The sequence below is a fragment of the Dermacentor andersoni genome, chromosome 2, assembly GCF_023375885.2.
Source record: "Dermacentor andersoni chromosome 2, qqDerAnde1_hic_scaffold, whole genome shotgun sequence".
Lineage (NCBI taxonomy): Eukaryota > Metazoa > Arthropoda > Arachnida > Ixodida > Ixodidae > Dermacentor > Dermacentor andersoni.
The window spans coordinates 255,462,524-255,480,659 of record NC_092815.1 but is presented as its reverse complement, the minus strand read 5'-3'; the positions used below and the strand labels follow the sequence as shown (position 1 = coordinate 255,480,659).

General features: G+C 45.0%; 2 protein-coding genes across 2 annotated transcripts in view; both read right to left on the bottom strand.

Annotated features, from left to right (window-relative positions):
* Positions 1-18,136, bottom strand: part of LOC129387131 (alcohol dehydrogenase class-3-like) — a 762,528-nt gene that overhangs the window by 124,579 nt on the left and 619,813 nt on the right. Inside the window, exon 7 of the mRNA XM_072286648.1 lies at positions 7,187-7,317. Coding sequence (XP_072142749.1) covers positions 7,187-7,317 — 131 coding nt within the window. The remainder of the gene's footprint in view (positions 1-7,186; positions 7,318-18,136) is intronic.
* On the bottom strand, positions 14,245-17,874 carry LOC129387015 (putative nuclease HARBI1). Its single transcript, XM_055075643.2, has 3 exons — positions 17,326-17,874; positions 16,349-16,487; positions 14,245-15,355 (listed from the first exon to the last, which is right to left on the bottom strand). The coding sequence occupies exons 1-3, from the start codon at positions 17,668-17,670 to the stop codon at positions 14,841-14,843; spliced, it is 999 nt and encodes a 332-aa protein (XP_054931618.1). The 5' UTR covers positions 17,671-17,874; the 3' UTR covers positions 14,245-14,840.

The following is an 18,136-nucleotide window of genomic DNA, read 5'->3' as shown; positions in this document are numbered from 1 at the left end:
TTTTGACAGAATTAACCATGGAACACTATTAGAAAAATTGAATTGTTATGGTAAACGCGGAATAGTTTTAGATTTAATTAGAAGTTACATAACCTACAGAAAGCAATGCGTATCAATAAATAGAAAATTATCTTCGTTTAAGCTTCCCAGGTAGCACACAAAGTCTTGAAAACGTCGTATTAAGGGATTCAACGTCTGAAACGGATTTTTTACCAAAATCGACGCATGAAAGACGTTCCAAACAAGATAGCTTAAAAACGAGGGGTGAATACGTTTTGATAACGTTGGAAGCCAGGCAGCTTAAAAACGAGGGGTGAATACGTTTTGAAAACGACTCAAGGCGCCACCGCCACGCCACGGCGTCAGCCTCTTAAGCGGCTTCTACAATATTCAACAACCCATCAACGCGATCCAACCTTGCGCAAGGTGGCGATACCGTCGTCAAATCACGTGACCAAGGTGGCCACGTGATTCGTGATGCCGGGCGAGCCGGGCATAGTCGCGTCGTCATGGCGTCGTCGCGTCACCGCACTCGCATTGCGCTGTGGTGTGTTTGCGGCTGTTCTGAATGTGCTGCCGCTGCCCATTGCTATGTAAGTGTTGCAGTGTTTTGCTGTCAAGAAAACGATATTCTGTGATAAGTTTGGGTTGTGCGATATGTTTGTGTGGTTTTAATTTGGAAATCAGTAGTGTTTTCAATTGTTATGTGACCAAGGCGGCCATGTTATTCGTGAAGCCGGGCATAGTTGCGTTATCGCACTCGCATGGCACTATGGTCTGTTTGCGACTGTTCTGAATGTGCTGCCGCTGCCCTTTGTCATGTAAGTGTTGCAGTGCTTTGCTGTCAAGAAAACGACATACTGTGATTGGTTTGGGTTGTGTGATCTATTTGAGCCAGGCATAATAGCGTTATCGCACTTGCATTGCGCTGTGGTATGATAGCGGCTGTTCTGAATGTGCTGCCGCTGCCCTTTGTCATGTAAGTGTTGCAGGGTTTTGCCGTCAAGAAAACGACGTTCTGTGATTAGTTTGGGTTGTGCGATCTGTTTGTGTAGTTTAATTTGGAAATCAGTAGTGTTTTCAATTGGAGGGCGCGGAGTGGAGGGCACTAATCAGCTCTTCAAGTTCATTGTCATGTTATGTGAGGCGCCTTTTCACTGACGCTGTAATTAAGGCGTTAAGGGCAGTATAAGGACGGAAGTTAGAGGGACGAAATCGTGCCTGTGTGTCCCTAGCGTCGGGATCGGCCGCTATGCGTGATACTAACAAGAAAGCATTTTGCAGAATGCGAAGAAAGGCGGCAAAATTTCTGTCTGTGCGTACCTTGCCGATCTCCGCAATAGAGCCGTCATCGTGGTATTTTAGTCTCCCGTTTAGCAAGAGTGTTGCAGACAAGGGAACTGGTTCAAACAGGCTTTTTTTTAATGATTCAGTACTAGTGCGGTATCCCAAAAGGTGAGGTCAAGTGCTCGCCCTATTTTCTTCCCTCGCGCTACAGCGCACTGACAGAATTTTGCGTGCACCATACCGTGCTTTTATCGTTTGCGCTTCAGGTTCTCGATTGTGTTTTCGCCCCCTTTACCCACGTGATGGGTATTTCATGGTATTACCGGGTACCACATGTGTCCATATATTGTGTCCAATATATGAAACGGCCAAATCCGATTTTATTTGACGCCTCAAATGGTAGTAATGTATTGAGTCCCTTGTAGCTTTGTGCTTGTTATCAATTTTACTATTTGGCGAATGGATACAGCATGTACGCTGCATAACTCGCTTGTTGATACTGCATACGTGAGTCGAGTATGCCCTTGGTATAAAAAAACTTGTATGCTTTAGGTAGTACGATTGTTTGCAGTTTGGGACATGTGTCGGAATGTACGCTGTGCGCCCTTCGCGCTTTACGGCGGCCTGCCGAGTTCGTGCGGGTGCCATGTGTGTGCATGGAGTTCGCGAAGCGCTCTCGCAGTTTATATATATATATATATATATATATATATATATATATATATATATATATATATATACATGTGTTCTGTTCGCGCGCTTCGCACAACAGGGCATGTCGCAGTTCTTTGTCCTTGTGCAACACATTTTCCTAGCGTACGTCTGTGCATTATTTGATACCGGTTTCACACGGGGCTCTTTTAGCCGCTATCCAGTCCGTTACAAATCGAATTTCTCGGTCGTGATTGGCTCCTCTGCGCAAGCTACGAGAGTGAGCCAGTCGCATCGATAATTTCGATCCGGATCAGGCGTGATCGCGATCGAGAGTGGTCGTGTGACACCGGTTTTACACATGGCTCCCACATAGGGAACACTTTAAGTTCAATGCTACTGAGTGAAGAGCAATTGCATATATATGAAAGTGGTGGTATGTGGGCAAGTCTCTCTGGTGAAGCCAATACTTGTGCATTCAATACATTTCAATTACCAGCGTAGTGCATCAATGTGTCTACTTCGACAAAATGGAGCACCAGTGCAGATATCTGAGCATACCTGTCCAGGGCAGCAAGTGTGTCTACATTGAAACCACTACCAGCATGTGCGGCAGTTCTATTTCCAGCAGCGGGACTGCACAATAATCAGTAGGGTGCTCTCAAGCTGTTTATTTATGAAGCTCTGCCTGGACTGTGTGCCAAATATTTTTGGACGTGAAAGTGGGGGTGAATTGGTAAACATCAGTGGAACTGTGCCTGGACTTTGTGGCAAATGTTTTTGGATGTGAAAGTGTGAGTGAACTGGCAAAGAATTTGCTCTGGGCTACATGTGTTAAACGTTTTTCTCATTCAGAGTGCTTTTTTTTTACTTTAGGAGACTGGAGATGTGCGCAAAGTCTGACATGTCAGTGTGCTAATTAATGTATTTGCTGGTTTGCAAATTATTCGTTGCAACTTTGTTTTTGCCAGAGAGGTACAACTTTGCCTCTTGTAAAGGGCTTTTTAGATAAAACACATACTTTTTATTATGACCATTGCTTCCTTTGTTACACAAATGCAGCTTCCAGTGCATTCCAGTTTATTTCCATGTTTATGTAAGTTTCTAATATGAGGCTTGCATATTCATTTCTCACGTTCTGGAGTGGCAAGATGCAGCATTACTGTCTCATCGTTCGCTGTACTACAGTAGTGTTCACTTGTTACACTGAATCCCCCGTTTAAGTATTCTGTACTAATTTCACTTTTTGCTTTTTTGTTGTATGGTTATTTTTTCTCGCCATTACCTTCTTTGATATATCCTAAAGGCAATATTTCCAATTTTGCATTGTTCGCATTTTTTTGTTATTTCTGTCACAGGAATGGTATGCGGTGGTATTTCTTTTTGTGCTCTTTTCAAGCTTCTAGCTGATAGGTAACATTGCTTGGAGGCAGTTACCATCCGATTCATACTCTTGCATTTTTCAGTCTACTTCTTCCATTCGCTCCGATGGCACTTCTGCATAACTCTAGTCCATCTAATAGCACGTGCACTTTACTATGATAAATTAGACACTTTAGTACACTCCAGGTTTTTCTGTTCATTTTTGTATGTGTACATGGAATTTTGTTTATGTGCTAGTGAATGTTCACTTTCGAGTTCATTACGAATCCTTTCTGCGACTTTTGTCATTGTTGATGTACCTTTACTTCTATTTGCATTTCTCACACAGTTTGTTCGAACCTTGCATAAGCATTACATTTTAATAAAGTGTTTTTGCTTTGTCACTATGTTCTCATTTCATGCACTCTTGGCATGAAGGGCTTGGTCTGGCCACCTGCCAAGACGTGGCCATTTGTTCTTTGCAGGATGTCATTCCCATTGTGGTTGTAAGCATCGTAGCTTACTAAAGGCGGTATTAAGGATTTATTATTCCTAACAGGCTCATTTTCGTGCGACTTGGTAGAGGATGCGCCGGCCATGCGGGGAACAGTGCTTGGCACTGCGCCGTGGCTCTTACAGTAAACACCGACGCTTCTACTCATCTGGGGCGCGATTGGAGATCGTTGTTTGAAACGCCCGATCAGTTTCACCTCACGCGATTGGCCTAGGCCGTGCCAACGGGTGCCGCTGACGACGTCTGCGCGGCATAGGCCAGTCGCGTGAGGCGAAACTAAACGCGTGTTTTGAACAACGATGTCTGATCGCGCCCGTCACCCGCGAAAATTAGCTTCAGATGATCCTAAACCTTTCAAGACCGCGTCTAGACCAGCTTTTTGATAACGTCCTAAAAACGTTTAGAAATTGGTTACGAATAGTTTTGCCAAAGGGATTACTTGTGTCTTTCCCAATCCTATTTCTAGACCAGCTTTTCGAATACGTCTTGCAGACCTGTTCTAGATCGTCTCAAGAAAGTAATTAAGCCGGACATTAGCAGAGATATACGACGTTTTCCCGCCGAAGTTCTCTCATTCGTGTCTTCTTTAACCCGTTTTTATCGTCTTGGATAAACGCTACGAAAACGTTACGTATCTCTTTTGTGCTACCTGGGTTATTAAGCAAGGTGTGCCTCAAGGTAGCATATTGGGACCACTTCTATTTATCATTTATATAAATGACATTATTATTATTATTGTTTGGATTAACTATATTATTTACGCAGATGATACTAGTTTATTCTTCTCAGGAACTAAGGGGGATCAACTCATCAATTTTGCAAATGAAATACTTCACAAGATATATAACTGGTCTGTAAAAAATTCTGTCCAGTTAGACTGCTCGAAGACAAAAGCGGTCCTCTTTAGAGCGAAGTCCACGCCTTGTGATCTCACCCAATGCCTCACACTCAATGACATAAATATAGAACTTTCCGCTACAGCAAAAACATTGGGTGTTATCTTTCATGAATTGATGCTATGGGACCACCACACCGATTACTTACGAAATAAACTTAGTAAAGCGTTAGGTATGTTGCGCAGATGCCAGAGGCTACTACCAATACCACAGAAACTTATGGTTTATGACGCACGATTTGCTTGTCACCTGCGCTATTGTAACCTGGTCTGGTCAAATAGTACTAAGAAATCATTAGGTAATTTAGTTTCAGTTCAAAAGAATGCCTTACGTGCTATTTCAGACTTACAATGGACATACGCGTGACATATTCCGGAAGTTCAAGGTTTTACGTGTAGACCACCTTTACGAGTATCAACTTATGTGTTCTTTTAAACGTGACATGATTAAGGGTACTAATCATATCATAAACATCGCGAACTTGCAGCGGAATCCTTCCTATCGCCTAAATCGATATACGATACAGTGGGAAGTCCCGCGCCCTCGGACTAACTATGGCCTTCAAGCACTCTCCTACTGTCTTCCCTCTGCACTTAACAAATATAGTCTAAATGATGTAAACATACGCCATATATCCAAGAGCACATTACTGTAAAAATTCTGTGAATAATTAACTTTTTCGTTTGTCAGTTGAAAAGTATTTCTTTGGTATTTCTAAGTTGTCATTTCTGGTTTTCTTGCATACATGTATGCGTATATGCATGTGTGTATGTATATATATATATATATGTATAAATGTGTGTATATATATGCGTCGGTGAATATGTATATATTGGCTCTGCCACAAGTATATACTACGAATATCTTGCCATGTTGCTGCCTGTTGTTCATGGGGAGGTGGGACTAGTCAAGCTGCCGTTGCAGCTTTTTTCCTGCCATCCCTACCGCTTTGTACATATCAGTGTACTTATGTGGTGAAATAAACTTCTTCTCTTCTTCTTCTTCTCTAAGCTCTTGGCCTATATTACAATAATACGTCCTGTCTTAGAATATGCGAACGTGGCGTGGTTTCCCTTTGCCCAAAATGAAATCGCCACTCTTGAGGCTGTCCAGCGAAAAGCGGCGCGGTTTATCTGTAACCGATTTCGGCGCACCGACTCGCCTACTCAGATGCTATCCGAGATTGGCCTTCACACACTAAGCAGTCATGCGATGCTGTACCGACTCAAATTTTTTTATCTCATCCTGCATAATAGGGTTCATGTGGATTCTAACACCTATATTTCCTATAACACATCCAGAGAAACCCGTCACTAGCATCACCTTACACTCCAAGAATATTCTTGCACTAACAATGCATTCAGCTTTTCGTTCTTCCCGCGAGCAGTTCGCGATTGGAATGCTTTAGCCCAGACGTTAGTCGCACAACCCACTGTTGACAAATTTGTTGAAATTGTTGGCGCAACAGTACTGTCAATCACAACTAAATGATGTTATCAACATTGTCTTTATCATTGTATTAATTACCAAAATTTTTGGAAATGTGTGATGTGAAGTGATGTATGATGCTATCAATTGCATAACCATATGCTTATCCTTCTTCCTTTTTGTCTCTTTGGAAAACATCATATGTAATTGAAATAAGCTCTTTGTGCGTTATGTTTTTGCCATACTTATTGCTTTTAACATAGGTCCATGAAACTCTACACTTACCAAGTACCCTTTTGTATTATGTAAATGCCTGTACTACAATGTCTACAGACCCTTCTAACCCACTCCTGCAAAAATCCCTGATGGGATTGACAGTATCACAAAATAAATAAATAAAATAAAAATATAAATGATTGCTCGGTGCTTACGCAGGAGCACTCATACCGCTGCGACTCGCAAAACACCAGATTGAGTGCTGACATTAAATGAATATTTTATCGATCATATATTACATGTACTTACGACACCGAACCACATGAATCAAACATTCGCGAGGAAATATTGGTGTCATTGTGTCATCGAACATTGTGCTAGATCTTGAGAGCCAGGCCACGTTACACAGCATTTTAAGCAGGAGAGCCCGCGAAGGCATTTCAGCATTACCTAATAGTATAATAAATCGCGCCATAATACCTATCCTCATGAACATTCAGCTAATAGCTAACTCTAAAGCGCACGCACTTCTTTAATAAGAAGGCGTGGTGTTTAATATTCACTTTATTGCAAGTTGGGCCACACCGGCTTTATATCTTCTGAGCATATATTATATACTCTGAAGTATACTTTATGGATGGTTCACCAAGTTCACTGTCTATTGCGAGACAACTAATCGGCGAATTTGGCACATCGCTCATGAAAGTGAATAAACATGTGAAGTTTTTTTTTTTACTATTCCATTTAGGTATAAAGAAGAGCCTGTGTGTAGAGGACTTAGTGGGCTCATTCAGGTTGCCACACGCATCCTCAACAGTAAGCGGCATCTCACCATTGCCTGAACGTTGCCGACGCACTCGAACGTGTAGTCCAGTCCGCCATCCACTCTCTGGCCGATGTGGTGCACTATAGGTATTGTGAGCGAGTAAGGGTTCAGACATTCGGTGCAGCCGAACTCCCGCCCTGCTTTTCCAGTTGACATGGAAAAGAAAGTAAAGGCACGATTAACTGGCACTCATTGGAAGCATAAGCAGCCACGAGTTACTTTCTCGTTAAACAAGACATACCAATTTGTCACTACAACTATGTGCCCACCTACTTCCCTCGTACTGCACCAAGTGACGATATGCTGGATATATGTGTTCTTTGTGGGAAGGCTTTTTAGGACCGTTACTGTCCTCGCCTTAGCGCGTCTTAGTCACGCGCGTTTTAGCCAGTCTTTGACCCCCACGCTTGCGACCGAAAATACGAAAGCGGTAGCGAACTTTAGACACTCAAGGCAGATAATGCCACCATAAGTGACACAATAATGCTCGAGAACGTCTAATGCGTCAATATTATTCCGAACAAATTTTTAGTAATCAAGAAATTGCGGTAAATGTAGGACACGATTTGCGAACCACCGGAAAATTTAAGTACTAGCTCGATGACGTGGGTACTCCTCATTATAATGCAGTTACTAGCACTCAACCTATCGTAATAAAATATAATTACAATGCATTATAAGCAGGGAAAAATGCAACTTGTCTATTTATATTCGACGTTTATAAAAAGTAACTCGTTGAGATTATCCTTGCTCGAAAGGTTTCGTCTTCGTTCGATTCTGCGCCACCCGCCGTTTTGCGTTTGAACAGTTTCATTATCACGTATTTCTGCACTGGTTTTGCTGCCTTGCCAAACTCGCATAAGCAACGAGCACCAGAGAATTCGGCGCCCATGTGATGTTGGGGCATGGCCGAACGGTCCACGCGACTTGACCAAAGGCTGCGGCGAATCCGCAATATCTATCTATCTATCTATATATCTATATCTATATATATATATATATATATATATATATATATATATTGCGAGACAGCTGTTAAGCTTTAACGGTTTATTGCGCCGGACGCGCGCTGAAGACGATGACGCTGGCCATGATGATGAATATATACAGATGAAGAAGATGAAGGGGGAATATACTGCTCACACAATTTCCCCCGCGCGTGGAAGCGGCCATCCTGGCCGCTGGTTATGGCGGGAAACGCCGTATGAAAGTCTTTAAACGAGAAACATGCACAATCTCTGTGGCACGTTAGCGGCTGTCCAAAGGCGGAACAACGGGAGTGCCACGATAGTTAACTGGCGAAGTCTGTTCCCGAACAATGTAGGGCCCGATAAAGCGGGACTGAAATTTCTCGCACAATCCAGGAGCTCGAACTGGGGTCCATAGTAACACTTCGTCTCCAGGGTGGAAGGAAACGACACGGTGAGATGCATCATAGCGAATTTTGCGGTCTTGTTGACTGGCGTCGGTGTTGAGGTCGGCACGTTGGCGGCACCGGGCAATACGCGAAACGAACTGCTCACACAGTGATGTGGACGAAGGCACGGGGACACCGAAGAAAGAAGCGTCGAGGATAGTGAGCGGTTGGCGACTATACACGAGGGAAAAGGGCGAGTATCCGGTAGTGCGTTGGACGGCCGTGTTGTATGCGAAAGTGACGAATGGTAGAATGACATCTCAATTGGTGTGGTCAGGGTTTATGTACATAGATATCATGTCGTACAGCGTGCGATGAAATTAAGCGCTTGTGAGGCCATTATTGTGAGGGTGGTAGCGGGAAGTCGTTTTATGGATGGTATTGCACGCACTGAGAAGAACATCGTCGAAAAGTTTAGAGAGAAAGGTCCTGCTGCGGTCGCTCAAAAGGACACGTGGGGCTGCTTGCCTTAAGAAGATGGCTTCCAAGAAAAAGGCTGCAACCTCCTCTGCGGATCCCGAAGATAGTGCGGCTGTTTCAGCGTACCGTGTCAAGTGGTCTACAGCTGAAACGATCCATCGTTAACCGCCAGTGGTTAAAGGTAGCGGTCCATAGAGGTCGATACCAACGACTGCGAAAGGAGCTTCAGGACACGGGACAGGTTGCAGCAGTCCAGCCGGAGGTGAGGTCAGTCGTTTGCGGTGTTGGCAGAACGAACAGAAAGCCACGCATTTCGCTACGCTGGTTGCAAGTTGTTATGTTTCGCCTCCGACGTGCGGTAATGCAGGCGCGGATACAACGGACGCCGGGGCTTCGTTCACAGCGGCGGACATTTTGGCCAGTTCAGCGCTGTCTCAACGCCCCCTGCTATGCGCGTCCAGGCATGTTTCAATGCCACGTGTCTTCGTGTGTGTGTGTGAGTGTGTGTGCATGTTGGTGCCCACGCTTGTCAAAGTGCGGCAGCCGGGGAGAGGAGCTCCCCAACTGTGAAGCGAAGAGGTCTGACCGGCGCCGGCCCGGCGGATGCGTCACTTCTTGTCTCAACGTGTCCGTGCGCCGCCGTCACGGGCGCCTCTCCCGAGTCGTTCCTTCTTGCCCTCGACTCCGAGAGTATAAAAGCAGCTGCCCCCGGACGCCAAGAGAAAAGCTTCGATTTATTCAGTCAAGTAACGTGGTCTCCCGTTTCTCCAATTCGGTCGACCTGACCGGCCGCTCTTTTGCGATGCTAAAATAAACAAGTTGTTTATAAATATAAAGACAGGCTGAGTGTTCAGTTAGCAGTCGACTCATCCTTTGCCAGGACCTTCGGATGCTTCCAGCTGTGCCCCAGGCCGGCAGGCCAATGCTACCCTTGGGGCTTGCGACCCATTTGCAACAAAGTCCAGGCCAAGAGAAGCGGCTGCGAATTCGCTCATAGGTTTTATGAAAACCAAAGTGACCGGCAGTGGGATCGTCGTGAAAGGTCTCCAATATCTAGGCCCGAAGCGATCGGGGAATGGCAGGAACCCAACGGTGTCCTTCGGGATAATACCGGTATAATATCGAATTTTCGATCTTGAAGTTCAACTGCCGACGTAGCCGAGCGTAAGGTGGGCGAGATTATCCGCGAATATGTTCAATAACGGAGTGGCAGTAGGAGTCATTACGTTGACTAGAGGCAAACGTATGAGAATGGCTGGATGGGCGCCGGTCGAGAGCTGCGAGCGAAGGGAATGCATGCGACGCGCCCAGCGGTTCCCTCACGGAAGGTGGTAAGCAAGCAGCGTTTGAAGACGGTGGTAAGAGACAACGAGAGAGAGTATCGGCATCCTGGTGTTTCTTTACAGACTTGTAGGTGACGTCGGAGTTGTATTCTTGTAAACGGAGTATCCAACGGCCGAGACGTCCCGTGAAATTCTTTAGCGTCGCCAACCAGGGGCCGTATTCTGTAGCGGTTCCTTTGGGAACCGGTTCCCTTTGGCTGTTACGTCTGGATTACGTCACTCGGAGAAAGAGTGGAACGGGGCGGCGTGAGGGGAACCAATCAACGAGCGGCGGTCTGCCGGAAGATCACGTCATCATTTTTGTTTGTACTTAGGGGACGGTATAGCAATTGAAGGATGTTGCTGGTTTGATAAAAAACATTGGTTTGTATAGAACACTTGCAAATATATGTTCAGTAATAAATGTGAGCTTGCGGCGCAGACCGCTACAGGGAGTTGTAATTTTATTTGTGTTGTTATCTTATTTAGTCGCTAGGTGGTGTGCCATACGTTATGCAAACAAGTTGCCTCGCTTTGTTTACTTTTTGGACTTGCCAGTTTGCGCGCCGAATCCGAAACTGGGTCCTCATGTTTGAGCGAGGCCGCGCGATATACTCGTGTCATTTGTTGAAGAGCACCCCTACCTTGCGAAGGCGTCGTGTGTGCTGGGTCAACAGCTGACGGCGGCGCGCAAGGAGGAGCTCTGGCAGCCAGTGACTGCCTTGCTGAATGCTGAGGGCCCGGCAGTGAAAACTGCAGCCCAATGGCGCGGCGTGTGGAAGAAAGATGTGTATAACGCCCGCCGTGATGCAGCCGCCTTGCACGCCGAAAGCAGGTAAGCACACTCGTTGACGGAGCTTTTGCGCACCATATTCTAACAAACGTGTTAATCACAGAGGAACCGGAGGAGGCAGCCTGCCCGGACCGCGAGGGCGCGTCCTCTCCCTAGTTGGAAGGGCGAGCGCCATCGGAGTCTGCCCGCCGTTCTTCGAGCCCGACGAAGAGGTGAACATCAGCGCATGGGTTTCAATAGGTCAACGCCAAGTCGATGCGCTGTCGCGATTTATGGCAACACACACGCTTTTAATTTTTCAACTTTGCCCCGTGCGGTCCGTTTATGGAACGCACTACCAGATACCATTGCATGCCAATATAAACACACTGCATTTCGCAATCTGCTAAACGATCAATATGCCGTTTCAACCGTCTAAACACGTCATGTCTTTTGTAATTTTCTTGTATTTTTTCTACAAGTTAAAGAATTTCAGTGGTCCCAATTTCTTTACAATACTTACTACTGTATAACATGCAAAAACGTTTACAATGTTATTATGCTATTATGTTGTTGTTTACCATTTATTGTTATTCCTCTACATATTGTATTTGCTAATGTAATAATTTTCCATGTTCTGTGCGTACTCCTTTCATTATGCTGATGTTTATTTCTTTCCCGATTCCATACTAATATGTTACCGTATTTCCCCATTTACACTATACCTTCTCGAAGGCCTGTAAGGTGCATGTAAATAAATAAATAAATATTTACAATGTTTGCAGATGACTGTATAGTATATAGGGTCATCAACAGCGAATCTGACCAACAAGCACTACAACACGATTTGGATTTGATTGCCATATGGTGTGAAAAATGGAAAATGTCACTGAATGAGAAAAAGAGTGTCCACGTCACCTTTACCGGGAAGAGCTCATACGACAGCAATCGTAACACTATAAATAATGCTACTCTTTAACAAGTGTCAGAATATAAATACTTAGATGTATTTTTTTCTGCTCATCTAAGGTGGAACAGACACGTTACTCATGTTAGGAACAAGGCTGTCGGAGCATTAGATTTCTTGAAACGTAACTTTAGTAGCTTTCCACAGAATCTTAGGGAGCAATTGTATTTCACACATGTGCACAGTACACTGGAGTATGCGTGTGTTTGCTGGGATCCATATGCTACAGAACTTGTAGATAAACTAGAAAAAGTGCAGAACAGGGCAGTTCGGTTTGTCCTTGGCAATTATGACAGGATGCTTAGCATGACAGAAAGCAAAAAAGCATTAAATTGGCATCTTCTTGAACACCGTCGCCGAAATCTCAGATTAAAATTTCTTCATAACTTATACCACTCTAATACGGGGATTGCCAGGTAATTGTATTTTCAGCCGCCCACATATGTTTCTAAAAGGCGAGATCACAAATTAAAAATATGTGAGCATCCTTTTGACCCTCTATTGCATGAATTATGAAAGTCATTTCTTCAGCTTTCATTATTGATTGAATGAACAAACATGACTGTAATAATAAAGATAAAGCTTCGTGCCAAATATGGCACACCATGAAGATGGTTGAGCGCTCTTGCTGCCATGGGCGGAAAACAAAGCTTCACGGACGGTGGCCTTTTAATGTGATGTGGGGAATGAAATGAAACAGTTGTTTGCTGCGTTCCGGCACAGATGAATGTTTCACTTCCTCTATCTTACCAACGACTTGTTTGTGCAAGGTGGCCGCTTACATCTTTGTTTCTTCTCGTCAAATTCTGGCCAGTGGCTGACTTGGTCAGATCGGTCGTCTTTGGGTGGCATTGCGGCCGCTGGTCCCGTGCTTTTTTGACTTGAACATGGAATTCGATGTCCTGACTAGAAGTCCTTCCTGGTCGCTAGTTGGGTAGGCACTTGTTATGCGAGGTAAGGCATTCTGCAATTTCTGCTTTTAATTGAGCCAGCGGTAGTACTTGTCTCCTCCTAAGCTGCTCCTGCACCCTCCTGTACAATACCCATGCTGTTAGTACCGATAAGTCTAGCATAGGCGTAAAAATTCGAAAGTGCCATTTCTTCAACATCTGATATGTATGCAGTAAAGTCCAAACAGAGAGTCCAGCAGGTCGACACCACCCATGTGCCTGTTATGGACCTTTACTACGCTGGGGCAATCAATTTCGCGAAACACCTTGGCGGAGGTAATCCAGCGCTGAGTCTTTTGGACTGGATCTCTCCCAACAAAGCTCGACAGAAATGTCACGGCGCGGTTATCGTATCAATGCACACACGATAACTCTACGTCATCTATCGCGCGTGTGAGTGCCTCTGAAGCACCACTTCCTTTACATTTCAGTTCCTTTTCACTTTGCAGGCGGCTGTTTGGCAGACAATTCGCCCTCACCGTACCGATCGTCAAAATTACATCTTGTGATAGAGTGACCTGCAGCTTCGGGCTATTGAACAGATGGCAGCACGTTATCATATTTTGTACTTCAAGTTCATACTGTGCCAAATATGGCACACACCGATTTCGGTTTCTCTGCTTTAGTTGCAGGCAAAATTGAGAAAACTAGTAACTGCCTTGAATTGGCGGGGCCAGAAAATATGCCACAATAATTTTTATATGTTTCTGCGGTCGAACTTTTCAGAGAAAAAAAAAAACAATTGCTCGTGTTTGCCCCCTCCGAGTTTCACGTCGCATCCCAAAATCTACTTCACCTCTGTTTTGTGTATCACTCAAGAGATGGCAGCACTTGCACATAATAAGTGCGCATAACTACGAGATTTACTCTGACGGTATCGCATTCTCAACTGGGAATCTCACACACGCAAAAAAGAATGGTAACCGGTATGTGCCAAATATGGGACGCCATGCAATAGAGGGTTAAAAGCGACGCTTTCCGCTACTCTTTCTATGTTCGTACTACAAGAGACTGGAATACTCTACCACCTGACACTGTCTGTATTTGTTCAAATGATGACTTCTTCCATGCTTTATGAATGTAATTTTGAGTGTTCATTTATATGAGTTGTACCCTCCCTGCTGTAATGCCTGAATGACGAAGCAGGTAGCCAATGAATAAAAAAATAAATAAAGAAATGTTTCACTGTCATGATTTTGTTTATATTGTAGCACCTTGTTAAGCAGCAATTACGAGCATTATGTGAAATCATGCGTGCAAGAAATGCAATGTTGAAGCAACTCTTGAGTTTAAACAAAGCAGTAGTAAGCATGAGTGTCTGCTATTTAAAGAAATCCTGCTCCAATAAGTGCTTGACATGTCTCATTTGTTGCTATACGTTTCAATATGTGCTATACAGATTGCTGAACGACATTTCAGTTGCTGTGTAACTCATGCTGTTCTTGCGTGTCACACATGAACAGACATCTACAGCTTTGGAACAATGCATACTGCACAGTAAAATAGGCATTGCAAAGCAATATTCAACAATGCAAGATTGGTTGCCATTCACCTTGGAAATAACCTTTATTTAAAGAAAATTCTCTGGCGAGACAATATTCAAAAGCACAGTGAACAAAGCAAAGGAGTAACATAATGGCACATGGTTATTTCTCACTGCATGTGTATCTGTCATGCTCAACATCGACAAATCATGTGCTTTTCACTACTGCAGTATGCAGCATACTATGATTAGCCACATGTGAGCACACGCAATGTGTTATGTTGAAGTGCACGGCCTATTTACTTTCATGAAAAGAAAAATAAAACATATTACACCAGCACATGTCTCCGCCTCATTTGCCAGCGAATGCACCGGCGCACACTTTGCAGGTAGGCAATGCGCAAATTTCTGGGCAGCCGAAACACACCAACTATGGATTCACGCACCGCACGACCTCTTTGAAACAAAGCTCGAGAAGGCTGTACAGGGTGCGCCTGCAGTGGCACCTGTACTTGAAGCGGCACTTGTGCCTGGGCTGGCTCCTGTGCGCTGTCATGTGCACCGTCGTCATCTGGGTCGTCTGGCAGAGGCACGCCTGCTGCAAGGCAGAGGTTATGCAGCGCTGCACAAGCTGCAACAATAGTGGCTGCTTTCTGAGGCGAGTAGTGGAGCACCCGATGCCTCTGCAGGCATCGGAAGCGGCTCTTGACGACTCCTATGCACCGCTCAACGGCATTTCGCATTGAGGCGTGTGCCTCATTATAGCGCCCCTCTGCCGTGAGGCGATTTGGGTGACCAGGCACAGGAGTCATGATCCATGGCTCTAGCGGGTACCCAGAGTCCCCTGTAAAGTGTTGCATGTCAGTGAACGAAATGGATACATTAAGGCACAATGCAAGAACACAGTCTACGCCAGGGCACTTTTACAACAGGAGCGGGTCTTGGATTTATTGTTGCAATATCTATCAAACATTTACCTTCCCGGAAAGTTGTAAAGAAAGTTTGACTCATTTTAAAGAAAAGCCCAATTTCACCTGTTGTCTTGGCTGCAAATCTCATTCTCAGGTTAAATTGGACATGTAATATTTGTTTCATACTCGTGGTTTTCTGCTCCGTTCATCCCATTTGCTCCTCCCTAAATGTACATCCTCCGCTAAAACTTATTAGCTCTTCTCTCTTCAGAAGTGTTATTTTATAAAACACTTCTAACGTCTACTCTCGAATATGCCGCCAGTATCTGGGATCCTTGCTCTACCTTTCGTACCTCTTCTCATGAAGGTACCCAAAATCGAGCTACCCGTTTGATCCTTTCTAATCACTCCAGCACCACATGTCGCTGCAACAAAAAAAAAATCGCACACATTGCGGCACAATCAAAAATAGCGCAACTTGCACCATTCTACAATATATACTACACCGATCACTAACGTCGATGCCGAAAGTTTCACGCACACGCTTATTCCTTTGTTCCAAGGACAGGGACCAGGTCCCCGAGTACATTGTCACCAACCCTTTTCCACCATATTTGAAAACTGCCATTTTGACGTGTTCTGTAGAATTCCACTCCTGCCTGTAACGCTCCACGTGGCATTCAGTGTATTGAAATTAATCAATAAACAGCATAACATGTCAGCTGTTGTATACATGCTGGTACAAATATCTGCCTTTTAAGAGAGACTTGTTTCTCTCGATAGTCGCTGCAGGTTCATTAGGTACTGCTGCATTCACAACACATTTCTAGCAAATCACGCTTTCTTAAAGCTTGCTAGGATGCAAAACTATTTGTCTGTGAATGTTTTACATGTGGAAGAAGCACTGCTACTTTAGGTGCACTTACCAAGCAAGACTTCTCCATGAAGTAACAGGCCACAAGTGAGGCGGCGGCGAAATGCAGAATACCTCCAGACGAAAGAATCGTGGCACGATCCCGGAAACCGTGGGTCAATTGCCAGGATATACAGCTTCGCGTCGCACACCTCATAAGGGAAAGCAAAAAGAAGGTGTCAGTGCCACTGCAACAAATATCTGGCACAATCTTTTGCTTACAACACTACTTGCCAATCAGTGACTGTTCAGTCAGCGAACACAATTACAGAAAAAGAGATATCAACATACGCAGTAGGCAGTTGAACTAATGATCAGCATGATAACAATGTCATCTTAACCTGCAAATGCAATGTTGGCATGTGTACACATGCTCATGTATGGCGTGCGGTCACAACACAATGTGCAAAATAATTCCTTTGGTTTCTTCCGTCCATATTGTATAAGATTCTGCTAAAGAGTTCCACCTGTGTTTTTTTTTTCAGACAAAGTGCCTATTACAAGCGAAAGAACGCGGAAACAGCATGTGCCGTATTAACAGCTAGAGCAAATGGGTGTCCACATATTCTCATTCTCCCTCACACCATTTTCATTGATGGGATGCTCCTTTTCACGTTTACAGTCTGTTGGCCACAATGCTTTAGTTTTACGTCGAATAAGAATCACAAGGGCTCGTCTTCTGTTAGGATCGCTCGCAGACGAAGACTCCCTTCACTGCTACGGCGTCTATTCCGGTTTAAATCGCGCGTAATGTGTTTACATTGTAGCATCGAAAAGGCTATTCAACTGTGATTGGAGAGCACTGAAAAAGTGCGGCCGTGTTCTATGCAAAGATCAAAGTCGTCATTACACATACAACACAAACGCTACTTTCTCTCATAGGAACGCAAGTATTACCGGCAATTGATGAAAAATAACGAAACGAAGTTTTTTACAATGTGCACTCGCGCAATCACATATCGAAAATATTTGACAATGAACAATACTCACGACCATGCAGTTGAGGGCGTAATACCCTTTACAGCTCCAGTACGATTCCGTTTCGCCGGGGCCGAGCTTCTTAGGGCGAACGATGGCTATCAGACTCCCGTCCACACATCCTTGAAATCCTGGAATTTTTCCACGGCTAAGAAAGCCTTCCTTGACGGCGGCTTTCTGCGCCGTGGATGGGTATCTAACCCATCCTTTTTCTTTGCCCACAACCGTAATGGCCTTGGCGACGGCTGTAATGATCCGGCTGACCGAAGGCTGCGACAGTGCAATCGCTTCTTCATTCCCGACGCACTGTTGAAAGCTCCCGGGGGCAAAAAACCGCAGCGCGCACAGCACTTTCATCGTAGCGTCGACACCACGAAATCTTTGAGGTCCGAGATGTCCTTCCAGCTCATCGCAAAGACGTCACACTACGTCTTTGGAGAGCCTAAAATGCCTTCGAAACTCTTCTTCGGCCATGCCGAACGCGTCGCGTCGTTGCCTCTCGTCGCGTCGTTGTCTTTCGGCACTCGCCAGCAACACAACCAAGGGAGCCGCCATTGCCGTCTGTCTCGTCTCGTCTAGGTGCCGGCTCGTCAGCTGGCGCGAGATTAGCCGGCAGCCACGGTTGCCCTAGCAACCCTCGACATCATGCTCACCCCCGCGCGCGACCCTCGAGAGAACCACTTCTCCGCGGTTCCTCTCCTAGCAGGGAACCGGTTCCTTTCCAGAAGATTGGCAACCTGTGTGACGTCATCAAAATTTGTCGTCCCGCCCACCAGGGATGACGACAACGAAGCGCCGACCAATGGCAACAGCCAAAAGGAAC

What these genes read in the sequence shown, in the direction of transcription:
- LOC129387015 (XM_055075643.2), bottom strand. Translation starts at nt 17,670, where the DNA reads ATGAAAGTGCTGTGCGCGCTGCGGTTTTTTGCCCCCGGGAGCTTTCAA. An exon ending in ACGCCCTCAACTGCATGGTC is followed by an intron (nt 16,488 to 17,325) that starts GTGAGTATTGTT and finishes TTCCCTTATGAG; the next exon opens with GTGTGCGACGCGAAGCTGTA. An exon ending in TCATGGAGAAGTCTTGCTTG is followed by an intron (nt 15,356 to 16,348) that starts GTAAGTGCACCT and finishes AACACTTTACAG; the next exon opens with GGGACTCTGGGTACCCGCTA.